This window comes from Phascolarctos cinereus, unplaced genomic scaffold, assembly GCF_003287225.1.
Source record: "Phascolarctos cinereus isolate Bilbo 61053 unplaced genomic scaffold, phaCin_HiC Scaffold_9;HRSCAF=440, whole genome shotgun sequence".
Taxonomy (NCBI): domain Eukaryota; kingdom Metazoa; phylum Chordata; class Mammalia; order Diprotodontia; family Phascolarctidae; genus Phascolarctos; species Phascolarctos cinereus.
The window spans coordinates 16,868,832-16,896,240 of NW_027556402.1; the positions used below are offsets into that span (position 1 = coordinate 16,868,832).

The 27,409-nt window shown below is 38.2% G+C and overlaps 1 protein-coding gene across 1 annotated transcript in view; it reads right to left on the reverse strand.

Annotated features, from left to right (window-relative positions):
• The window catches only part of ADAMTS3 (ADAM metallopeptidase with thrombospondin type 1 motif 3), a 298,704-nt gene that overhangs the window by 39,633 nt on the left and 231,662 nt on the right, over positions 1-27,409 (reverse strand). Inside the window, exons 7-16 of the mRNA XM_020988493.2 lie at positions 27,142-27,298; positions 26,003-26,108; positions 25,405-25,548; positions 22,457-22,589; positions 19,991-20,104; positions 15,981-16,126; positions 11,113-11,288; positions 8,348-8,481; positions 6,720-6,843; positions 1,534-1,614 (exon numbers count right to left, since the gene is read on the reverse strand). Of these exons, the coding sequence (XP_020844152.1) occupies positions 1,534-1,614; positions 6,720-6,843; positions 8,348-8,481; positions 11,113-11,288; positions 15,981-16,126; positions 19,991-20,104; positions 22,457-22,589; positions 25,405-25,548; positions 26,003-26,108; positions 27,142-27,298 (1,315 nt within the window). The remainder of the gene's footprint in view (positions 1-1,533; positions 1,615-6,719; positions 6,844-8,347; positions 8,482-11,112; positions 11,289-15,980; positions 16,127-19,990; positions 20,105-22,456; positions 22,590-25,404; positions 25,549-26,002; positions 26,109-27,141; positions 27,299-27,409) is intronic.

The window sequence follows — 27,409 nt, forward strand, 5'->3', positions numbered from 1 at the left end:
TTTCTCAAATGGGTCATTAGCAGCTCAGAAAAAAAAAGAGGACCATTGGGGACAGTATAGATCATTGTGCAAGTGGGAAAATGCATGAGTGGGCAGGAGGAAATTTGCTAAAATCATCCAAATTTTTCCCCAAAGTGGTGCAAATACATTCAGAACACATGGCTTTTGTTCTGGCCAGAGAATATCTGACATGTGACATCACCAGATTACAACATGGTAATAGGTAGAATGTCCTACTTTTGGCTCTAATATTATTACCCCTTAATGCATTTCGTTGTTGTCATTCAGTCATTTTCCATCATGTCCAACTCTTGGGGTTTTCTTGGCAAAGATACTGGAGTGGTTTTCCATTTTTTTCTCCAGCTCATTTTACAGGTGAGGAAACTGAGGTAGACAGGGTTTTATTTTTTAATTTTTTTTTAACCTTGAATTAACAAGCTAACAAGGATTCATCCCCAAAACTAAAGCTTTTATTTCTTCATTCAGTCTCTCACTTCTTGAAATCCTTTCCTTCCTTCAAAGCATACCTTCTCCAACAACAACTAACATTTACGTAGAGCTTGAAGGTTTACAAAGCACTTAACACATTTAGTCCTCACAACAAGCTGGTGAGGGAGGTGCTGTTATCCCCATTTTAAAGAAGAGAAAACTGAGGCCAAGACAAGTGAAGTGACTGGCCAGAAGGTCACATGGCTAGGAATTCTCTGAGGCAGGATTTGAACTCAGTTCTTCCTGACTCCAAGTTCAACCTTCTTTCCACTACAGCAGAAGTTTTCCTTTATCTACTTCCCCCAACTTCCTCAACCTAGCTCTCCCTTTTTGTATCTCAAGTGATGATGGCTTAGTCATTTATATCTATGCCTCGCTAGATTTTAAGTTCCTTGTGGACTAGGACTAGTCTTCTAAGATCTTGGTGTGTATGCACAAGTATTTATAAAGCTTCATATCAAGGAGTATGATGTTTATTCAACTGAACTGGATCTTGCTTTGAGGTAAACATAGGTCAATGACTGAGTGAAATTCTGGGATATGATTACTGAAAGACAACATTGCGTAGGAGAGAGAGTTGTTGTTATTATTGTTGTTGATGATGATTCTTGGATCTCAAAGACCATGCCATCAAGAGGGTGATATGTTGACTTGTGAGTGAATTAGATTTGTGAGGCACAGATATGAAAAGTCATCAGCCTCACTCAGGGAGAGAGATCTAACCTCACAGTCAAAGAGATCTGGACTGAGTTTCCCTCATACTGGCTGTGTAGCCCTGGGCTCATCATTTACCCCTAAGTGCCTTCATTTGATTGTTTAAGACTGCAGGGAAGGTGAGAACCTGCATTGGGAGAGTTTTCTCACTTGAGGGTTCCCTACACCAATGAAATCACCAATTCCATCCCTCTCCTTAGCCTTATGCAATTACTGCTTTTGAAAAGATATTCTTTTGGTTCTTGAAACTAAAGCATTTCTTTGATAATTGAACCATTTAAGTGGACCTTAGCATGTAGCGCAGCAGAATACAGGGGTAGAAACACTTACCAAGGATATGTGGAGAAGCTTCGTCTTCCTGTATTAACACATGTCTAGCACCAGGGGGGATATCAAACATCTTAAGGTACCCTTTTGCACGTTCAGTAATCAGGAGGACACAAGAAGGAAACAGAAGGAATAGCAGAGGTTAGTAGCAAACTATATTATCATTGTTATTATTATTATTATCGCTTCTACTTGCAGAAGTGGTCATACACAAACCCAAATGCAGTTTGTCACTTCAGCGTACTGATAGGTTTTGTAACATCTGGCACTTGCTTGGGATGAACACTCATTAATGGGGGGAAAAATCAATTAGTGATGAAGGTCAACTAGTCCAGCTCCGTCTAGAGAAATGAAGAGCATTGCCCAAAGTCACACAGGCGGTACATGTGAATCCCATTCCTCCATCCCCAGATTTCAGCACTCATTGATGGTCCATCAATTGTCGTTACAAACCTATGCATCCCTCCTCTTGTTGTGCTGTCTCGTGACAACCAACAATGCAGGCAAAGGCGGTACATTCCCTATGTTCCAGTAACTGACCATTCTGCTCACTGAGTACCCATCACATCTTTGCTTCTGCCCCTGATTAATGACCTTCATGGGGTTCTGAAATAGCCTCGTCATTATCTGCCGTTTGAAAATTGTACATGGCGACTTCTGGCAGCTAATTCTGTAATGAATTAATACTTTTATATCAGGATGGAAACTATTTGTATTACTCTAAAGAAAAGGGAAGAGGGAAATTGATTGGCTATTGACAATTAGGTTTAAATAGGCCCATCGAGGATAAATACAAGTCAATTTTCTAGGTTTGGCCAAACTATAAGATTTAGCAATATCAGGAAGTTACTGTTTTATGGCATTTAGCACAGGGCCTGGCACAAAGTATGTATTTAATAATTCAATAAAATTAATCCAATAAACATTAACTACTATTTTAATTTTAATAACTATTATTAATAAATGCTAGCTGACTAATTGACTGCTTACACGAACCTCTACATCCCCGGTCTTCTTATAACTTACGACTTCTTCTTTTCCCTATGTACTCTTTGATCCAGTGACACTGGTCACTTGACTGTTCAGTGCACAAGATACTCCATATCTCTTCTGTTGTTGTTGAGTTTCTTAGTCATGTGTGACACTCTGTGACCCCCCCCTTTTTTTTTGGCAAAGATACTGGAGTGGTTTGCCATTTCCTTCTCTAGCTCATTTTACAGGTGAGGAAACTGAAGCAAATAGGGTGAAGTGACTTGCCCAGGGTCATAGTTAGTAAGTGTCTGAGACTGGATTTGAAGTAAGGTCTTCCTGACTCCAGATCTAGTACCCTATCTACTGTGGCACTTTTGCCTCTAGGCAATGACTGCCCTTAACCCATTATACACAGGTTACATCCAATATTCATGTTGGTGGTTAGAGATTTATTTTTCATCCTTGAAGTCAGAGACTACAGTTTAGGATGACTCACTGCAGAGAAGATGGTCAAAGTCTATGCCCAAAGGCAAAATCAAGAAATCAACTCAATCAAATATTCAGTTCAATTAACCAAAGCAGTATCCTCACTCATTTTTTTCTCCCAGAATGCCTTCGTAGTTTGACTGAATGGACTGACTTCTGCGGTGCCCCAATAACCCAGCCTTACTTGTGCATCATAAAACACGTGAAATGTACCACTTTTGCCTCTCGCTGGGATGCTTCTAAGTGCCAAGCTCCAGAAGCCATTGCAGCCAACTCCTTTATGCCAGTCGCAGATGCCCGTCTTGCTGCCATTTCCATGTACCATAACTCACCCAGAACATTTTTAGCTGCCTTTGTTTCATAAAGAGATACATTGCGAGCTCCTCTGGGCAATGTGAAGGCTCCTCTTGTCTTCCCTTAAATAAAATGTCTTATGTTAGTGCTTGGAGGAACCGAAGTCTTGTTTCATTGACTATATTTGTCTACCATAGCATTTTATCAATGCAAATAAAACTAAGACAAATTAAAAGCCAATGAAAGTAAGACTAAACATGAATGAAAAATCATGTAGGTGATTTTAAGTTTGGATACTTGCAGATTTCATTTTCCAGTAACTTGAGTTCCTTTTGGCACCTCTTGCTTAAGTGTTTCCCTGTTGGAAGAGGTTAATTAGTCTATTGAATGACTATGTTGCCAAAATCCCTGCAAAGCAACTGATGTCAAATTAACAGTGAATTTGAGTTGGGATCTGTGTCTGAGGGAAACCCTTCTCTAACGTTTTTTCACTGGCAGGGCTCATTCTCACAACCTCTGCCTTCTACCGATGGGGTGATATTTATGCTGTATGAAAGGTCATCCCTATTCCATATGACTTTGACATGGAATGAGTTATTATGCTTTAAAAGCTCGTTTAGATATTCATGGACTTTGTTTGGAAAGAAAACACAGTAAGTTATTCATACTCAACCAATCGCCTTAGTGCTAATGCCTTTCCTCTGCTGCTAACTTCTAACTTATCTTGTAAATATCTTGTTTGCACATAGTTGTTTGGATGTTGCCTTCCCATTAAACTTCAAGAATCCTGATAGCAGAGACTGTTTTTGCCTTTCTTTGTGACTAGCACACAGTAGGCACTTAATACTTGATTTTTTTCAGGGAGATTGCTTATAGGATGACCACAACATAAACTCATAATAACATAACTCATAAACTCATAATAAATAACAATATTTTAAATATGGTCTTCACATTATAAAAAAAATTACACACCCATAATTCTGGACAGTAGTGCTCAAAAATATTGGGATGGAGGGAATGGATTAGGGGCCCAAATCCTAATGAACCCACCTTTACTTCCTCAAAGGACTATTGTACTGAATAAAGATAGCATTGAAATAACTTTGATTTGTGTTGCTGGCCTGTGTAGGAGTAAAATAATTGGAAAGAATAACAGTTGTGGGCAAGTTAAAATTTTAAAACATCCCTTTCCATGGAGGCCACTTTGGTAACAATGACATTCCAGTCTGAATTTTATAAAGTTTGCTATTTTCCCCAGTCCTTCAGAGACTGGGTGAAGATAGCTTTGGAAGGCATAAAAGGACATGCTGTGAAAATGTGTGATATGCTCGTGTCCACACAACACTGATGTCTGACGCAAGAAGAGAAATGCTCCTCAATGCCTGTCCTAGGCCCCAAATGAGTAATCTATAACTCAGAGGACATGTTTTACTGAATGTTTGATTGTCACTTTGTACAAATCACACCCATAAGAAGTCACTAAGCTTAATCGTATCTCATCAAAAATTTTTGCATAAAATAAAGACATGAGCCATAAAACTTGTCCCATAATATTGCAATAATGCTGCTAATATTTTCTATCCAAATCCTGCTTCAAAATCACCAAATATCATGTTGGTTGCATTCAGTGACTGAACACTTATAATGTTAATGACATGGAACTAATTAACCATTTTCTAAAAGCATTTCACTCTGTCATAAAGATGGGGGATTATGGATCAGTAATATTACACATACTGTCAGAGACAGTTTGGTATGATAAAAAGCCCTGTAATGGAGTAAGAGGTTCTAGAATCTTGGCTCCACCATTTATGACCTTTGCAAATTGATTAACCTCTCTGGGCTTTAATATGTTCATCTGCAAAATGGGAGAACTCACTGGATCATCTTGACAGTTTCTTGAAGCTTGAAATCCTAAAAACTCCATTACCATCTATGAGCTACATAAAGTGGAAAGCCTTTTTTCAATGTGTCACCTCTATTCAGGTTCAGATCAAGGCCATAGAAGAAAAGCTAACCAATGGCTGGTCTGACATGGTTTCCTTCCATCAGATTTATCTGAGCATACCCAGGTTAATTTGGTAGGTTTGTATCTTCACAAGAGAAACATAAAAATGAATGGAGAAACTCTGGCCTATTCCACGGGTTCTGAGTTAGTCAACACAGAGATCTCGTCATGATCCCAAGCAAACACCATACCCACATTTGGGATCCCTTCATCATTGAAAGTCAGCAATGCTCAGTAAGTATGTGATTAGTTGTAGGGATCCCCTTTTGAAAATAAGTTATCCTAGAGCAAAACATTTGTATTTGAAGGTCCCTGAAAAAATTCAAATCTTCAATTTGACTTACTTATAAAACATTAGCACTTTTGTGAATTTGTGTACAGAAGAAGCTAAATATTGCATCATGTTAACATCATCCATGAAAACCTTAAATCCTACTGTAAACTGTTATAAAAGTAGACATCCAACTTACTATCAACAGGCCTTTTTCCTTTTATAGAATCTCTTGCTTCCATGATTATAGAATATTAATAGTTTTAATAATAGTAATTTCAAGAACAGTGCTTTCAGGTTTACAAAGCAGTTTACCTATATTATCTCATTTAATCTTCACAACAACCTTAGGAGGTAGAGGCTATTATCTCCATTTTACATATGGGGAAACTGAGGCACAGAGAAGTTAAGTCACTCACTCAGGGTCAAACAGCTAGTAAGCATCTGAGGCAGAACATCTACCAAACACCAAACACCTCCCTTTTTAGCAGAACCTTAATTCTAATTTAAAAGTTGTCATCTAAAAAGGATTTAAAGCTTTTGTATTCTTAGAAGACACAGGGGCAGAACAAACCTGTTCACTATGAAAATAAAAAGAGCTAAAGAGCACAGAGCATAAAATCACAACAATCAAAGACAAGATTTTGCATTCCTTGTCAGGCCTTCGCAAGCTTAATTAAAACTTTCAAAGAAAATCACTAAATAAAGGACTGATATCATACAAGTATTCTATTTGCTTGCTTTTTGTTTACAAAGAAGAGTTATAAATGGTTATAATCATTTGATCTCCATAAGACTTTTTTCCTACACAAGTACTGAGAAATTTATGAATTCAGTAAAATAATTCATATATGTATATATTTCCTAGGAATATAATTATACTGAAGTAAACAAATGAATAGATCCTATTACAAATAACTACATGTTCGTCTAGCAAACTGTAAACTTAACAACCCATATGTATATACTCACACAGATATGCGTGCATGCGTACACACATGTGCATACATATATATATACGTGCCAGTTTGGACTTCCGGTGATAGAGTGGCTTGCAGGGGGAGGGGAGAGGATTTAGAAAATCTCTCATTTGTAAATACTAATGTACTAGCACTGACCCAAATATACATGAATGCAAGCAAACACTGATCTTACCAGGCTTCTTGGGAGTTCTGGTAAATGTTCCTTTCACGGTGCGACAATGAGAATTATCTCCTCCACAGACTCCACATTTATCTTCAACCTTATTGGAACCAATCTCTTTATCACAGCCCACTTTCTGCAGAAAAAAACGATCACACAGGCTGCCAGGTTAGAACTGGACTGTTCCGGAGATCAGCCCAATCAGGGTAAGTGAAGCAATGCATAGGATCTGAAACTTCCCAGAACTCCCTGGCTTCCATTTCCCCTTTCCATTTAAAGAAAGGTTCAGGAGCAGTAAAACTGAGCCAATTAAATTTTTCTCCTTCCCTCTCCTTCTGGACTGACGTGTCATAAATTGTGAATCAAATTAAAGACATTATCTTTACTGGTCTATAAACTCTTTGGCAGCAGGACAGCAGCGACCTGGTCTACGTTAATTTATACTACTTGCTTAGCACTTAGTATATGTGGCTTTTTCATGAATAAACTGAGTCCCAGAGAGGATAAATAACTTGTCTTTAGTCCCATAGATCATAATAATAACAATAATAGTAATGAGTTCCAATTTCTTTTTCAACCTTTTTTTAAAAAAAAGTTTCTTTTTTAATAGTATTTTTCCCAATTACATGTCAAAACAATTTTTAGCATTCATTTTTATAAGATTTTGAGTTCCAAATTTTTCTCCCTCCCTCCCCTCCCCTCTTCATAAAATGGTAGACAATTTGATATAGGTTATACGTAGAGTTATAATTTCTGAAGTGCTTTAAGATTTAGGGTGTTTAGTGAATATTACTTCTTTGGATCCCCCCAATTCCCCTATGCTATTGTTGTTGTCGCTTTTCAGTCCTGTCTGACTCTTTGTGACCTAATCTGGAGTTTGTTTGGCAAAGATACTGGATTGGTTTGTCATTTTTTTTCTCCAGCTCATTTTATAGATGAAGAAACTAAGGCAAACAGGGTCAAGTGACTTGCTCAGGGTCACACTGCTATTAAGTGTCTGAGGCCAGATTTGAACTCAGGAAGTTGAGTCTTTTCAACTACTGGCCCAGTGCTCTATTCATCAGACCGCTAGTTGCCTGCAAACTACCCTGTCAGTAGGTGCTATTATTATCCCCATTTTATGGATGAGGAAAACGAGACATAGGTTAACTGACTTGCCCATACCTGAGACAGAATTCTAACCCTGGTCTTTCTGATTCCAGGTTCTTCAGCCATTACCATCATCACTGTGGCTACCATGGCCATAGCTGCTGTTGCTACATCTTGCTGCCCTTTACAAGAGCAGTAACTTGGGTGTAGAAATAGAATATGGTCTCCCAGAATTACGCTATTACCATATTCTTCAAAGGTTAGCTGGTTGTCCTTTGTTCTCAACGAGGACCCAAATGACATCACTATTTGGGGTCAAGGTACAGTGTGTCTGACTGTGGCTGATCAGACCAACGCGAGCTCAGAAGGCTCTACCGCAGCTGGGGTACAAATTGTCCATATAGGCATTTGGAGTGAAGGGTTAAGGAACTACCCAGAGGACCTCCTCCCAATACATCTCTATCAACACCCCCCAGGATGATATAACAAGGGAAAATTGGAAGAGTGAGACATAAGGCATAAGGATCAGTTGGGAATCACTTTGGACATACCACACACTCTCCTCGCACACATATGCTATATGGGTCTTTGTAAGAACAACGGGTTCCATCATGCACCAGCTGTTTCATATAAGCAACATCTCCTGTCTCTTTGGATTGACAGTAAAGGTGGCATCTTTTGTTGGCTGCAGAGGGTAGAGAAGAATGTCAACTGTTTCCATTTAATGGGCTCATTTAAACAGCATTGGCTTTATGATTAAAATAGAAAGTTTCAACAAAGTCACCTGAAGTCAAAAGGGATGTTGTAGAAATAAATAAAAGCAAGCTATGCACAAGAGACAAATGCATCTTCTCAGCATTTTAAGTGCCAAGAGCCTGGTACGGATTTTAAGGCATACTCCAGTTAGCTTAAACTGGTATAACAGAGCTGCCACTTCTTTGGTATGTGAGAGTCACTGAACATAATATCTAGGCTCTCTTGAGTTCTTAATAAAAGCTATCTCTACATGAATTCTGCATATGTACTTAAGACAATAGTGAGAATTGAAGGAAATAAGCATTTATTAAGCCCCTACTATATACTAGGCATAGTGCTAAGCACTTTATAAATATTATCTTACTTGATCCTCAAATAACCTGGAAGCTAGGTGTTATTATTATTTCCATTTTTCAAATGAGGAAGCTGAGGCAAACAGAGGTTAAAGTGATTTACTCAAGGTCACACAACTAGTAAGTGTCTGAGGCCATATTTGAACTCAGGTCCTTCTAACTCCAGGTCCAGGGCTCTATCTACTGCACCACCTAGAGACAAACAGCATAGTATATTGTTTATGAAGTCATACACTTCTATATTGTGCTATAATCTCATGGTTATTTTTTTCTGTTTTACTCTAAATAAAAATAGCTATTATTGATATAGAGCTCTAAGGCTTGAAAACATGCTTTACAAAAGTCATTGTATTTGACTCTCATAACAGCTATTGCTATCATTCCCAATTTGTAGATGAGGAAACTGAGACACAGAAAAGTTAAATGACTTGCCTGGGATCACAAAGACAGTGTCTGTGTCAAGATTTCAATTCAAGATTTCCTGACTCCAAGAGTATTACATCACATAGCTGCCTATCAAATGGAAGTAACAGTTCAGGCAGAAATTCAATCCATTTATCAGTACATTAAAAACTCTGTGAGTGAAGATGAAATGGAAAAATGAATTTTAAAGTGCTTTTAAGTCCTGGACCATTACATTCACAGATAGGATGTGAAAAGCTGATCTTATTCCCACTTTTAAAGATGCCAGAGAAGTGCTGGGTTTTCTCAAAATTAGCCAGAGTAGAAACATCAGAACATTGAAAAAAACCACCCCAGAGTAGATGAATTGAATTGTGATTAGGCAAACAGCCTTCCAGTTGATGGCCTGGTTTCTCTTTTCAGAGTTTTGTAGATGGCGAGTAATATATTAGTGCATGCTGCCTCTGTTGGGGGTTTGCACACTTGTTCCTTTCAACAACCTACTTCTTTTAGAGCCTTGTAATTCCTGGAATCCAAAATATCAGCTTTCACCAGAAAAAAAAAAAAGATCTGAGAAGAAGCAGGTTTATTTGGTCACGGCAGAATTAATTCTTCTGATTTTCCTCCAGCTTCCCCAAATTCATGATTCCAAAAGAAGCTGGGGTCCAGCCTCAGATGGAGAGGGATGCTCAAGTTAGGAAGGCAATGACTTTATCTCCTGCCATTAGGGAAGTGAAGGAGTAGAACAGCCATGGAGAAGGTCACTTTTGTCACTCTTGTCCAAATACCCTGGCAGAACTGGAAATACTGGTGGAAATACTGATAACTTCCTTCCTGCAAGCCCAAAGGCTGAACTGACCACTGCTTGACCACTTCTATCCTCTGCCAGGGAAGCAGCCAGAAGTGGCATCTCTTCTAGCTCCATCTTTAGGAACAGAAGATAGAGGCAAGGAGGTACTGAGGTCTAGAACTCAACAGGACTAGGTTGTAATCTTTCACTCTCTTAGTTCTCCTGAAAATCATTGATAGAATAAGAGTGCACTTCTCCCCCCTCCCCTCCTTTCCTTTCCTTTCTTTTCTTTCCCTATTTCCTTTCCTTCCCTTCTCTTTCCTTTCTTTACTTTCCCTTCCCTTTCTCTCCCCTGCTTCTTTCCTTCCCTTCCCTTTCCTTCCCTACTTCTTTTCCTTTCCTTTCTTTCCCTTCATAGATCATAGAGCTAAAGGTAGGAGGGAGTGTAGACACTGGAGTATGGACCAAAGGCCTCATTTTACTTATGAGAGGCATTACATGATTGGTATAAGTTCATATTAAGTAGAAAGCATCAAATGTGGGATTTGATCCTAGGACATCTGACTCCTCAGCCTCTTTCCACGATGTCATGGTAGATCAATATGCTTACATGCTTTTATTGAATAAGAAAGATTTCCAAATGTCCATTCATTGAATACTCTTGTGTTTCACAAAGGGTTGTTTGTGTGTGTGTGTGTGTGTGTGTGTGTGTGTGTGTTGTGGATCAACCCTCCGTCAGTCAAAATGCTTTAGAGTTACTGTCCAAGAAGAAGAGTCCAGTTTGGACCCTGAATGGTTACCTAGCACACTAATCCTAGTTCCTATTTCACAGCACAAGAGGCAGCTGTGACTTATTAGCCCCAGTTTGTCCTCACATGTGAAAACATAGGCGAGGGTTCCTGACCAGCACCTATTTCCTGTGTCACCAAGTCAAATTCAATAAGTCCAACAGATCTTGAACTTAAATTTCAAAGTGTCCTTGGTAAAACATGAGCGACATGAAGACTGTACTCACCATCCGCGTGCTCGAAGGGCAGCCAGTGGTGTTTGCTGTTCTGATACTCAAAGTGGGAGTTCCGCTGCTGGCACTGCTGGGCTCTAAAATCCTCAAAGAGCTTCGAGCACTCTTCAGTGTTACAGAGCTGGTACTCAAAATTAACGCCAGGACAATCCTGACCACCATTGATTGGCCTAAAGAAAAGACGGTCTTTAAGAAGGTTTCTTGGCTCTTGGTTCATGATGGGAAGTTTCCTTACACAGTGCCCAAGGGCACATTGCCAGAGGCTTTGGGCTGCCAGTTTCAAGAGACTGGAATCAGACTTCCCAGCTTAAAAAACCTTTTTACTGCAGGGGAAAAGGCAGCATACATAAGACAAATGTGGAAAGTTGAGAAACATACATTTCAATGACATGGGTACAAAGAAGAAGGAAAAAACAAACAAAGGAAATAAGCATGTGTGCCCAGAAACTGGATTCCTGCCCCCCAATATATAGAGCTGATATCCCTGCTGAAGGAAGTATTAATCAAATCTTATCCTGAGAAAGCAAGAGGTCTCATCTGCAATTGGCATCCACCTAGAGACAGGCAAAAAACCCAACATTATCAGCAAATTTATGCCTGATAGCAGAGATTGGAGGAGATTGTCAGGCATAAAAACCCCATTCAAAGAAGGACCTTCTTAGCTCTGCTCAATTCCAAGAAAGATAAGAATCTTTTCTTTCTTTTCTTTTAGAAACACTTTCGAAAACTGCCTTTTCGTTTCTGGGCAAGATGCTGTTCTAGAGAACAGAGATGAAGATGGGGAGCCCATCTCCTTTTTCTCTTTTTCCCTTCATTTCCAGCACAGAAAGCCATCAAGGAGAAAGATGAGGTAACATAGGTAAGAGGATGAGCCAAGATGCAAGGCCAATAGTTGGCCTAAGCCTCCCTAGGTTACCTAAAAGTCTGGGGTGGCAGGGATATTAAAAAAAAAACAGAACTGAGAGAACCACAACTAAGGAAAGTGAGGGGGAGGGATTTAGTTCCCTTCCTTATGATTGAAGTAGTCACAGATAGCCCGGAATCTAATCCTAAGGTGACAAGGTGTCAATACCCCCAGGACGTAATGATAACACAAGAGATGTGTTGGGTAAAAAAGGCGTCAATCATGTTTCGGGGTCACGTGACCATTCAAACTTCTCCAAAAACAAACTGTGCACAAGCATTAAAAACAAGTGCAGCCATTTCACCAGTCTGAGCCACCAAGAACCCTAGAAGGCTAACAACCCAATCAACAAACAGGAGGAGAGGCTAATCCCTAACAAGATCATTCAGTACCCCTCTCTTACCACCCCCTGGTGGGCTAGTTACAACCTCCATGGGCTTGCAATAGAGCTTTATTCTGCTCCTCTTTCTCCTATGTACACACATAATATGCTGTCGAGGTGGAGATACAGGAAAGTAAGGAAGCTTCTGCTGCTTTGGGCAGGAGCATGGCGGTCCATTCTCCTGTAGCAATGGTCAGTCAGAAAACTAGGGAAATGATGGAACTACGACAGGGCCCTAACTTGAGTGAGGGACTTCACTAGGCTTGGATGAAAGGGGACTGGCAATTCTGTTTCCCCCAGAAGTCTCTTCGGGAAGAGAGTAAGGATGGAGGAAAGTGAATTCTCCAGTGAGAGAGGAGATTGAGACGGCTTTGAGGTCCAGCCCTCAGGGAAGCTGCCATTAAAAAAGAAAGAATCAGAAAGTGAATGACAAGGGAATAAAAAGAAAGACTGAAATAACCAAAATCTCTGGAGGAAGAAAACTCAGTTAAAAACCTTGAATGCATTCTGGAGAGCAATTTGTAACTATGCCCAAAGGGCTATAAAACTGTGTATATTCTTTGATCCAGCAATACCACTACTAGGTCTATATCCCAAAGGGATCATAAGAAAGGAAAAGGACCCACACGTACAAAAATATTTATAGCAGCTCTTTTTTGTGGTGGCCAAGAATTGAAATTGAAGGGATGCCCATCAGTTGGGGAATGGCTGAATAAGCTGTGGTACACGAATGTAATGGAATACCAGTGTGCTATAAGAAATGATGAACACGTACAGTTCAGAAAAACCTGGAAAGACATATGAACTGATGCTGAATGAAGCAAGCAGAACCAGGAGAACACTGTACACAGTACCAGCAACATTGTATAATGATCAACTATGATGGACTTAGCTCTTCTCAGCAATACAAGGATCCAAGCCAATTCCAAAAGACTCACAGTGGAAAATGCGATAGCCAGAGAAAGATCTATGGAGTCTGAATGTTGATCAAAGCACACTGTTTATTTTTTCTTCCTTCCTTCCTTCCTTCCTTCCTTCCTTCCTTCCTTCCTTCCTTCCTTCCTTCCTTCCTTCCTTCCTTCCTTCCTTCCTTCCTTCCTTCCTTCCTTCCTTCCTTCCTTCCTTCCTTTCAGTTTCCCCTTTTGTTCAGGTTTTTCTTTCACAGCATGATTAATTTGGAAATATATTTTAAAAAAGCAAACCTGCAGCTGTGATTGAAGTATTTTCATCATCTCTACTTCACTGAAATTTGGAATTAAACATTTGAAAGCTAAGAAAAAAACTTGATTGAAAACCAACAGGGAAGATATTAACAAGAGAAGGAAACATGGCCTCCCAATCATCTAAACAAGTCCAAATACCTCTGTCAATAAATAAAAAGGAAAATGAATCAATACCCAGTGAAGTAGAAGACCATGTGGATTCCCAAGAGAATATGGAGCCACATCAGGATGTTTCCAAATGGTTCAAGAGAATTAAGAACTGTGAGGACAGAATTCATGGCCTGGACAGTGAAAAACTGGCAGAATAGAAAAATTTGAATCCATCATGGTGAATTACACCGAAGAAATAAAAGAGAGAATCAAAGATTGACAATGTAAACACACAGAAGTGAAGAACAATCTGAAAGAAGAGAATAAAAAACTACATTAAAAGAAAATATTGATTGTGAAGACAAAACACATAGAGACAATGGAAGGATTATATTTCTCCTGGAATGATACAAGTCAAAAAACCTGAATATCATAATGTGAAGAGAGCTAATACTTCTGAATATGGAAAGCAAAATGTCAATTGAAAGAATCCACAGATCATCTCTAGAAACAAACAAACAACAACAACAAAAACAAAGCACCCTGGGCTGCCAGCTCCAGGACACGGACTGGTTGAATTGAACAATTCCGAGGACAAACAACGAATTCTGCAAGCAAACAGGAAAAAAAGAACCTTTAAATATAAAGGAAAGGAAATTCAAATGACATAAAACTATTCTGTACCTACCAGAAACTGCCCAAAAGAAGGAGCTGATGTTTCCCAAAGAGCAAAGGAGCTCAAAATGCAACCCAAGATGACGTGTTTAACAAATTTGAACCTAATCATCATAAAATGTACGTTCAATAAGAGAGAGGCATTTGAAGCATTACTACAAAGGAAATCAGACATGAGCACATTACTTGTCTTTCAAACACTCCAGACAACAGAAATACAAGGAAGGAAGAAAGAAATGCAGCACCCAAGGAAGCCATAAGTAACAAAAACAAAGCAAACAAAAAATTTAATACTGGAAAAAAAAGAGGAAAAAACAGGAAATCTGTTGATTCTTTATGGTGCATGAAGGCCTTCAGTTAATTAGAGGGCAGCTCCCAATTAGCTAGTAGAAGATGGACATATGTCATGGTGGTCTTTAAAGGATAGTAAGCTAGAGAGCTTAACACAGTCTGCTCCTGGAGCCCCAAATAGAAACATAATCTGGCCCTTGGGGGAAAAAAAGAACTTTTGCAAGAGAAAGGAGGGATTTTTCTCCTTTTATCCCCTTTCCCTCCACCAACCATAATATTTAGTGATGGAACTGCTTTCCAAAGGGAAACACCCATCCAGCATTTAGAAATTCACTTCAAGAGAATTTAAGGTATGGTTCAACAAGGCACAAATACTCCTGATAAGACATTGACACAGAAATGGCAGTCAATTGAGACCAGAAGCAGATTAGAGGAGATTGCCAAGACAGCCTTGGCAATCAAGCGTTAAACCATAGAGAGGGGCAGACTCTGGGATACCAGGTGAGCAACACTTCCAGAGGGGAAATAGCAAGAAGGGTGCAGCTTTGTGAAGCCTCCACAGGAAAGGAAGGACTTCTAGGCCAGTCAGCAGCAGAGGAGGGAGAAGCCTTGGCTATACGTGTTTCTTGCATGTCACTACTATTATACTCTAAGTTTGCGCCTACTCTTACAAATGCTGCAGATATTAGGAGGAGACTGTAACATCATGAGGGATGCTCTGATTCTACCTTCTCTCATGTATATTATTAACTACAGTCTTGGAGCTCCCCCAAAGTCAACAGTTATATCCTTTAAAATAATAGTAGCAATGGCATATACTTATTTACATAACAACAATTGGAAATGTTTTATAGTTTCTTGTTTTAATTATGTTATTTTAGTAAATGCCTTTGCTTTGGCTGGCTACTGATAGGAAGAATGCTAGCTGAGGCTCTTGAGATATGGTATTGGAAGAACAGACTGAAAGATCTACAAACTCTACCCTGGAGTCTGGGAAGAGTAGCTGCCCTACACAACCTGAGAGTAAAAGCACCAAGTTAGAATGGTAAACCCATTGGGAATGCTACCCATGCAAGGGTTATTTCTTGCTACTTCAAATTTGGAAGTTTATTGTAAATTTTAGTGGATTTTTTTCCTTTTTACTCATGAAATGAACATAGATGGAATTGCCCAAATTTCTAAGTGGGATTGGCTGCTCCATAGAAATGGCTCTGAGGTTAGGGTTTGAGTCCAACATGTCAAACAGCCTACTGCTAACAACAGCTACATGATTACCCTAAAATACGTTCTCACTCACATTGGGTTATTGCACTGACGTGTCCTGAAGCGAACACCCGTCCCACACGTACGAGAACAGGAGCCAAATTTGGTCCAGGACCCCCAGTTCCCATCCTGCTTCTCTTGATTGGCATTCTTCCACATGCAATGACCCTTGTAGCACCACTTAAGAAAAATCAAGATATGAACTGCATTATTAACATAATTAATATAGATGAATTAATGAAATAAAAATAACTCACCTGCTGAAATGGAAGATGACGCATATCAATCAATCAACAGTCATTTAAGTACACACTCTATGCTGATACCGGAGATAAAAAGACAAAAGTAAAACAATCCCTGCCTTCAAGGAGTTTACATTCTAACAGGGAGACATATATTTGTTGTTGCTGTTGAGTGATTTTTTTTTCAGTTGTGTCTGACTCTTCATGATCTCACTTGAAATTTTCTTGACAAAGATACTGGAGTGTCTTGCCAGCTCATTTTACAGATGAGGAAACTGAGGCAAACAGCATTAAGTGACTTGTCCAGGGCCATATAGCTAGAATCTAAGGCCAAATTTGACTCTTCTTGACTCCAGGCCTGGTGGTCTATCCAATATGCTACCTAGCTGCCCGATGCAATATATAGTTGATACAAAACATACACAGAGAAAATTTAAGGTGGTCATGGTAGGGAAGACATTAGCACCTGAGGAAAGACTTATGCAGAATGTATCACTTGCTGTGAGTCCTGACAGAAAGCAAGGGTCTGAAAATCCATTGATGAGGAGGGAGCTTGGCCTTCCAGGAATGGAGCATGGCCAGTGCAAAGACACAGAGATGAGTGATGGAACATCACATGTGAAGAACAAAGGAATAAAGTCACTCTGGTTGGACCAATGAGTACGAAGAAGGGAATAAAGCAAATAAGTCTGGAGAGCTAGGCTGAGGCGAGATTGTAAAGAGCTTTAAATATGAGGTTTTATATTTGATCTCAGAAATAAGAGGTAACTACTGACATTTAATGGGGAGATGATAGAACAGTCAGAATTGTGCTATAGGAAAACCACTTTGGCAGTAGTTTGCAATGGTGGTAATTGTGTTCTATATGTATGTATGTATGTAGGGAGACAGCATGACATAACAGATAGACAAATGGTCTTGGAGGGAGTAGAAAGAGCTGGTTCAAGTCCCTACTCTGACACATTGGCTGTATAGTATACAGTGTACTAAAGTGTGTGTGTGTGTGTGTGTGTGTGTGTGTGTGTGTGTGTGTGTGTGTGTGTGCTTTAGTTGTCCTTTCTTCTCAAAGAGGACCAAAATGACATCATTATGTTGGGGTCAAAGTACAGTGTGTCCAACTGGGGCTGATTAGAGCAATACGATCTCGGAAGGCTCTACCACAAGTTGGGCACAAATAGTCCATGTGAACATTTGGAGTGGAAAGGTCTCTAAATTTGCACATCTCACATTTCTTTTGAGCTACTGCATCTGTGCTTTGCTCATAGAGCACAGCGCCTTCTTTGACATGGACACACTATGGTGGGCAGTCCTGTGCCACTGTCCTCCATGTCTCACAATTAATTCCGTTTTTCAGAGAGACCTTGAGAGTGTCCTTATGTACATAATTATATACACGTATTATCTCCCCCAACAGAATGTAAATGCCTGGAATGTAATGGATCCTTGGCAAATAATTATTTATTTATTGATCACTGCTTGATTGATAAAAGCCTCTGTTCTCCACTTCTCAGTTACAGGAAATATGTAAAATTAGCCCTGAACATAACATAAAACCTGAAATTTGCATTGCAGAAAAAGGAATTTAGATGTAGGTTTTATACCTGTTTCTTTAAATGAAACTAAATAATCACAAACATGAAGAAGCAGAGCAGAATGAAGAGATTTTTTAAAAATTACATGCACAGCAAAAACAAAACAATGAATATAAGAGAATTCATGATTTAATTTAATTGTTTACAACTTTCTGGAGTAGCGAGAAGAGTTTGTAGAGACGCCCCTATCCCAACTCTAGCACTTACCAAGTCTACACTAAAGCAGAAGGAGCTTGTCATAACCAACAAGAATGCAGGGGTCACCCAGGGCACTAGAATGAGGGATGCTCTGATTCCACCCTCTCTTACATCTATCATCAACCCCAGCCTTGGAGCTCCCCCAAAGGCAAGATCTATACCCTTTAAAATAACAGTAGCAGTGGCATGTGTTGATTTACATAACAACAATAATAAATTCTATCCACATAGCACTTCATTTTCAAAACCCTTTCTCACACACTGTCTCTTTGGAGCTTTAAAACAACCTTATAAGAAGGTAAAAAGGCTTAGTCTCAGAAAGATTAAGTGAATGGCCAACCTTCCCATGGGTAAGAACTGGCATAGGATGGATTACCATGCAGGTTTTCCAGCGGAGCTGCCTGGTTAGAGACACCCTACCAGAAAGCTTTCATTTTAAAATAAAACACCAACTCTGAATTCATTGGTTTCTGAAGTTTTGGCTTTTGAATGCTGGTCTTTCTTAAAGAAAAAGATGCCTATGTGAATAAAGTGTGAGCTATCAATCAATTCATTTGTAAGTTTTTATTAAGTGCTTATCAAGTGCCAGGCATTGTGCTAAATGCTGGGAGATGGGATATACTATATAATATTATAGAGTTAATATATATGAAATATTAAATATAGTAATAAACAACTAAGAGAATTAAAGTAATGACAATTTATATATTAATTATATCTTAATATATAACATTATATATTATATATACACATATATACACAAATATACATGCATATATAAAATATGCTCATGGTAATTGGGGGAAGTATAAACAGTTCATTGAAGATCTCATGTAGGAGGTGACATTTTATATGAACCCAGAAGAGGTCAAAATGACAAGGGAATACATTCCAGGCACAGAGCACAGCCAGTAAGAAGGCACGGAGGTCTTTGGAATGGAATGTCTCGTAGGAGCCATCGTAAGGCCAGTTTGCCTGGGCCAAGAATACAACAAGGGAAGGAATTAATCATAAGGTTGGAAAGGTAGGTTGGAGCTGGTTATGAAGTGTTAAAAATGCCAAAAAGAGGAATCTGTAATAGATTCTATAGGTGTTAGGGAGGCACTGGAGTGTACTGAGAGGAATAGTGAATTTGTGTTCTGGAATATCATTTTGGCAATTATTTGGAGCTATAAGTGAAACAGTTTGGGTAAAGTTAAGAAAGAGGTGTGAACGAGGTGCCTTAGCAAGGCCAAAAGTATCACGAAAAAGAAATTCTTAGTCAATGTGCATTATTTTATCGGGGCAGCTAAGTGCTGCCGTAGATAGAGTGCCGGGCCTGGAGTCAGAAAGACTCCTCTTTGTGAATTCAGATCTGGCCTCAGATACTTGCTATCTGTGTGACCCTGGGCAAGTCACTTAACCCTGGCTGCCTCAGTTTCCTCATCTATAAAATGAGCTGGAGAAGGAAACGACAAATTACTGCAGTATCTTTGCCAAAGAAAAACCCTAATGGGGTCACAAAGAGTCAGACACAACTGAAAAATGAATAAAAATTATTTTCTTGCTAATGTAGACAAGGTTTGTCAACTGGAGACCTCAGTATGGCTTTTTTGTTTGTTTGTTTGTTTTTTCTGTGAGTAGCATAATCTGTCCATTGACCAGAATTGTCTAAGTAGTCCAACTTATAACCCTTTAAGGTTTAAGGGACTCCAGCAGCTTTCCCAGTAAAGTAAGTGCTTCTCTTCTGTATGGGGTTACAAAACATCAATGCCAAGAAACTTTCAGAAGGAAGAGCCCAGAGAAAAATTTCAATCCCACCAAGAGGGGCACAAGCTGTTTTAAGGGAGTTAGTGTTTTTAAATTTTAACTCGAAGTCTAACTACCCTGAAGTCTGAAACACCAGTGGTTATTTAGACTTGCCAATACAGTGGGGAAAAGAGAGGGATATGTTCTCTATGACTTCTCACTCCCCTTTTTGCAAACACATACCAGCACGTCTTAAGGTTAAAGATTGAATGAGATATACTCACTTTTCCAGGGGCACACTCAGTCCCATCAAGTGGGGGTCCTTTCTTAGTCTTACAGAAGTAGGGATTATCAGGATGGCTACACCATAGCTGTTTACATGGGTCAAAGGTTCGGAACTGCAAAATAGTGTAAAATGCTTAAATGACATTGTAGGTAATATAAGATTCAACAATAGTATGTTACACATCTATCTCACACCATGTTTCTTGTTCATATTTCATTTCACTTCATTACCAAAAATTGCAGCATGCTTTACATAGAATGATGACTTATATAATTCCCAAATAGATAATCTTTTTTGGCTTATCTAAAATACCATATTAATAAGTTGCTAAATACGTACATATCAAATTAATCAATTTCTAATCTTATGATTACTCAATGAATCATGCTTAGTTGCTTCCTCTACTGGTATGAAGGAAAGTCATTATGCTTCTCCGGGCCTCTGTTTCCTCATCTGTAAAATGAGGAGCTTGCCTTCAAGGTCCTTTCCATCTTCAAATCTATAACAATGTCATTATTTTTAATATAGATAAATTCATAATGTTGAGACCTAGGAAGGAGACAGTGACTATTATCATGTCAATTTTAGATAAGACAAAACTTTAATCAAAATGATTCCATTAAGTCCCTATAAATATGAACTAAAGTTAATAATTATAACAGTAATCATGTGTATTTTAATTCAGTTGAATGAAACCCAAAAGGACCATTATATTTGAAAGGTATACATACATACATACATACATACACACATACATACATACACACATACATACATACATCTATCTATCTCACAGATTTAATCCTATCCATATATATATGTGTGTATATGTGTGTATTATATATACATATATACATATATATATATATATATATATATATATATATATGTATATATATGTATACACACACACATATAGGCATTAAACCTGTGATTTCAATGATGCAGGGAATTCTTATGTGAGGTTTCCACCATATTTTCCTAATATGGAATTTGGTATTTAACAACCTAAATATATATATATATATATATATATATATATATATACACAAACACAGGCTTCTATGGATGATAGACAGAGAGATAAAGATGGAAGAGACAGATAGACAGAGAGAGAGAGAGAGAGAGAGAGAGAGAGAGAGAGAGAGAGAGAGAGAGATACATGGATAGAGATGGTAGATAGATGAATTGATAGAGAAATAGAAATAGTAGGTAGATTAATCAATAGATAAAGAGATGGTAAATAGAGACAGAGAGACTAAGTTAGGTCTATATATAGAGAGGTATATTTATACAGGGTGTCCCAAAAGTCTTAGTACAGTTTTAAGCTTTAAATACCTTAAAGTCTCTCCAGTCTCTCCTCTCTCCAATCCATCTAACTCACAAGTACCAAAACAATCTTCCTAAAGCACATGTCTGACCTCCCCTGCTCAAAAATCTTCAGTGGCTCCCAATTGCCTCTAGGATAAAATACAAGTTTTAAGCTTGAAGAGTTTAAAACTGAACTAGGATTTCTGGGACACCCTGTAAGTGTTCCATCATTTACAAAGACCTTTCCTCACAGTCATCCTATGACATAGTAAAAATATTATTTATAGATGAGGAAAGTGAAGCTCAGAGAAATAAAGTTAATTGCCTATTCTCAGATATGGAAAAATATCAAAACTGGGGATCAAACCTGTGTTCTCACTCTAAATCCAGTGCCCTTTCTAATATGCTAGACTGATAAGTAGATAATATGTATGTATGTATGTGTATACACAATAGATACAAGTAGATACACATACATAGGTACACATATATGCAGACATATATGTATATATATATATATATATATATATATATATATATATATGCATCTGCATATACACACATACATGACCTTTCCCCCAACCCTATAGATGAACTTCAGATTTACCCACATTGGTAAATTTGCCTTGATATAACTCTCTCTCCCTCACTACCATATCTTATACTCGGGAGTTTCCCTCCAACAAGCTTCTCCTTGCTCATGAAACTTCCTTCCCTGAGAAGATTGAGACAAAGGCAAGTAGAGTACCTTTAAATTATTTGTGGTAAGACTACATTCTGTTATAAGACAAAGGAATTTGCCACCTCTAATTTAAATGTAAAGAAGAAAGATGGACTTTAAGAAATCTATGGGAAATCATCAAGGTTAATTGCTCTCTTTTCGTGTAGGTCTACAGATCACTGCTCTTAAACTTGAAGAAAAGTAACAAACAGAACTAGACTTCCTCACAGAGGCTTCTGAGTCACAGGAAAACTGGGTTTTTACCTCTTCATTCCATTTCTTTCTAAGTTTCTTTGGATCTGATCCCAACCACTTTCTACCATAGCATAAATCAATTCACGTGAGGGATGTTCATTCTGCACAATTCATCTAATCAGAATTGGGTGCACAGATTTTATCATTTAAGTTTGAATGTTACTGTGAGTGACTTACCGCAGTACACATTTTATATCCAACGCCAAAATCAAAGCGGCATTGTTCATCCATAGAATAATTGATTCCTGGTAGTTCTGGGAGTTTGGGCCAATCATGTTCAAAAGGGTCATCAAGAAGACAGTCATAGGAACTGTGAGAAGTTAAATAGTGGACACAGTTAAGTTTTTGGACATGTTTCTCTGAAGATAGTAACCATAATGAAAAGAAGAGATGGAGACATAGGAGGAGGAAGGAGAAAAGGAAAATGAGAAGAAAGGATGAAGTTGAGTTCATATGGCTATCCTCCTCAAGGGGCCTTTTAATTCTGCTCCTGTATCATAATTATATCATAGGCTTCATCTACATGTAAATCATCTTTGGTTGTATTCAACAAATTTAATGGCACGTAGCTAATATCAGACTTCTACTATTACTTGATGCAGTTAACATCTGCTGATTCCAAAAAGTATTTCTGTACATTTTCAACCTACTGATCATGTCAATCTGCTTCCTCCTTTTTTACTAGAAAGTATTCTTTTCATAACTGCCTTAGGGTAACAAGCCCTGTGTTTCATTAACATTGTATGGGTTGTTATTAGGATACTTTCCAAATCTGTTACAGTCCATTTTACAAATCTGAAATTGCATGTTAAGATGAGCATTTCATAAGCACTGGTTGCTTTCAACATATTCTTGACGCTGCATTTTGCTTTCAGGAGGCTGGTAAATCTTTAGAGATATCTAGTGACAGATTTCTTCTTGATCCCTTCGTGTATCTTGCCTGGAGGAGTATAAGATATTTATTCAAAACCATTATTTCAATTTGACCTCTGGATTCAAGCTCAGAATTTTCTCTCTCTGTCTTTCCTCGGTGTACATGAAGAATTTCATACTCATCTAGGCCAAATGACATCTTGTTATCATGACGGCAAAATTCCATGAGATGAAGAAGGCTTTTAACGTTCTCCTCAATGAGTATGGACTTACTGAACAAGGAAGACTATGCAAGGAAATGACAGAATATGCATAACACACATCACTGAAGGCTGCAGAAATTTAGCACCAGTCAAACCCAAAAGACAAAGTACGCCTGGTGGCTAGGGCTGTAGATCAGAAACTCTTAGCCTTTCAAAAACTAACAAAGGACAAATCTTTGCCCCACAGGCACAGTGTTCAAAATACCTTTCAGGACCAAGTAACTGACGTATGCTATAATTAAACCATTATCACAGACAGAACTGTTGCCCACAAAAACACCGACATAACACTGATTTACAAAAACTCAAGAACGCCATGTGTATAGAAGTAGCCTTACAAAAATATTCATCACTTCCAAACTACACAAAAGGATACAGCTTCCAAAGTTGTAGAAGCCAAGGAGAGAAATTGAAATCACAGTGGAGCAAGAAAAAGCACAAATCACTCCTGTCATCCTGTCTCATGCTAAAGCTATCCCAAAGATACTTTTGACGAACTTACAGAATATCAATTTATAGCCCAATAATTATATTAAATTTTAAAAAGCAATTATTTTACCTGGCTGTTCAATGTTAAATATATTTAACTATTAAATATAATTTAATATATTATCATTAAACATTATCGACTTATTATAAACTATTACATATAATTAGTTGTTATATTACTAAATCAAAGTAAATGAATTAAATTATTTTAAATAATTAAACCATAAAGTTATGAAACAGCTCATTTCTGAACTTATTAAATCAATACTAATTTTAATGTTAAATATGATATTGATTATAGTGTTAATTTAATAAATATTAACAACATTAAATATATTAATAAAGCATATAATATGTTATAGTTATTATAGTGTATATTATGTTACTATTAATCACATTCATCACAATTGGTATTAATGTAGTATATTAATATAATTTATTTTGTTGACTACATAATAATTAAAGATAATATTAATTATAACACCAAAAGATCAAATATAATAATAATTACTATTTATATAGAACTTCAGGGTTTGCAAGGCACTTTACAAATATTATCTCACTTTACATTCATAAAAAGCTTGGAAAGTATTATTATCCCCATTTTACAGATGAGGAAACTGAAGCAGACAGAGATAAGTGACTAGTCTAGAGCCACACAGCTAGTAACTATCGAGGCTGAATTCAAACTCAGGTCTTCTAGTCCCAGTGCTCTGTGTGCTATGGCACTCCCTAGCATGGTAGTGACTTGACTGAGCACCATTTCTACCTGGATTCTATCCAACAAGATGAGAAAAGTAAGATGGGTGACAATAAGGATAATAAAAGCAGCTCATATTCATGTAGCACTTTTAGGATTACAGAGATCTTTCCCTACAACCACCTTGCGAGATGCATAGTGTAAATAACATGAGCATGAATTTATAAATGACAAAGCTAAGTCTCAGAAAGATTAATGGACTTGGGCATGCCCATACCCATAGTAAATGTTGGGATTAGGCCATGAATCCAAAACTGTCAAAGAAGCAAAAGACCTAGGTCCGGATCCTGGCCCTGACACCAAATGTATGCCCTTGGGTAAATCCCAACTTCTTTGGGATGCAATTTATCATCTTTACAATGAGAGAGTTTGATTAGATGGTCTCTGAGGTCCCTTCTAGCTCTGACTCTGTCATCCTGTGATCTCAGTTTCATCTGTAAAATGAGGGCGTTTACCTAGATGACTGTTTCACTTTGATATCTGTCCTCAGCACCTACCACAATGGCTGGCACCTAGTAGCTCTTAATAATTGATTGGTAATTGATTTATTGATAGATTTCTTTTACTATCTCTTCCAGTTCAAAATCTATGATCTTAAGAAACTATCTACTTTGAATGTCTAGACCTATACTTTGTAACGTATGTCTTCACATGACCAAGCATAGATGTGGACAGCTCATGTCTCTCTTTTCAAGTTACAGTATCTCAGTACTCTCTACATATGCCCATGGGGTTCTTACTGGATGTATCTTTTCAATTCCTGGCCACTGCACCGGGACCAGTGATAGCGATGAAATGCCGCTTGTACCAATGGAGCCATAACACTTCCCATGGCTGTCTCATCACCACACCTGTTTCCTTGACCATCATGCTCCATTCCTAACCTAGAAAGATCAAAACGAGATAAGATCAGAAGAAACCAAAGGCATACTGATGAATGTGAACGGGCTTGATAACTTCAAAGACCTGTGCCAATTATTCCAAAGTAAACCAAAAACAATATCAATAAGAACCTTTATGCCTGTTGGGAGGAAAACTGGCATTCTTTGAGAAACCACATTTACTAAGGCATATCTCATATAATGAGATAAGACAACTTCCTATAAGTTGGTATTGCTTCACAGCAATTCCTGAGCCCAGTATGCATGTCCCAATGGGGAGCCACTTGTTCACAATTTCAGTATATGACCTCTTCCCTGGTTTAGACACATGAACAATAGGAGAGGGATCAAAATGGCACCTGGGAGATCTCACATGCCTCTTTCCAAAGTACAAAAACAATTGGAAGCAGGAAGAAAAAAAATTATTTATGTCCCTTAGTGATAAAGAGTGACTTACACATGTCCAGTTTCATGGGCCACTACAAAGGCTGATGAAAAACCATCCTCATGATTTAAGGTACAGCTTCTTACTGGATGACACATTCCTGTGACTGGTGCATACCCTGTAAAGAATAATAACTTTTTTAAAAAAAATTTTCATTTCATCTGAAAACCCATAAGGAATTGCTGCTGGATCCTCCCTACCAAAAAAATCTTCTATGAAACAAGGACAGTCACCTCTCCTTGGTAAAGCCATGTCCTACAAAGCAGTAGCCATTTGAATCTGTCCTCTTTTGGATAAACCTACCTGAGCCCCTTTACGGATGCTTTGCATGGCCTGGTCATTGCTGAACCTCTTCATTGGCCTCACAGATCACAGATTTAGAGCTGGATATGGTCTTAGAGGTCATTTAATCAAACTCCCTCACTTTACAGGTGAGAGAACTGAAGTCAAGGATGATAAATGACTTGTATGACTTTAATACCACTTTTTTTTTAATTCCACAAAAACTAATAAGGAGATTAGAAGTGTGGAATCTGTTTTTCCCCAATGCCTATGTTAGAATTCATCACAAGTAGGTAAGACAAGTAGAAGTCATCTTCTTATGTTGGTCCTAACTTTTAGCATTACCAGTTTGTACAATTCATGATAGATTTTGTGGGTCATTTCCTCCAAAATCTATAGCAGTGGTGATTTAAGAAAAGTTTGATTTTTACTGGTATCATTTAGTCTGGATTTTTTATCTGATTGGTATAGGAATTCCTGGTGAGGAAATTCCCTCTCCCAATGTAGTTTGGTGACTATTCTGTAACTGAACATACAACAGAGTTGCCTTGGAACACTGAGAGGTGTCTTGTCTCAGAGTTCATGTAGCTAGTATGTGTCTGATACAGGACATAACCCACCTTTTTCTGAAGGCTAGCTCTCCATCCTCAATGCACATATGTCTCTCTTTGACTTATTGAGACAGTTTGAAAGTAATGAATACTAGGAAGGATTCTTGTCTTTGCAACACTCCAAAGAAGTCAACGGAGGATGTCAGAAAGTAAAGATAGACACGAATAATATAAAACTGCTTGCACTGAGCTGGCCAGACAATATTGTTTGATTTGGGGGTTACACAGGAATTTCCTCTTATATGACAGCATCATTACCTTGCATGCCAGCAGGGCCAAAGTCTTGCCTTGTTAGAAAAATGGCATGATCGTGGTGTTCAGGATGGTTGGGATCTGACTTCTGCTGCTGACATGCCCAGCGGCATACATTCTCCAGACTCCGGGATGGATTTCCTCTCTCTATGAGGCTGATGGACTGAACAATCACAACCAATTTAACATGTATGTTCCAGATTTTCCCAAAGCCTACATTCTGAACCTTTATTTTACACTAAACCTTTGGGCTTCTAATTCTTAGACAATGATT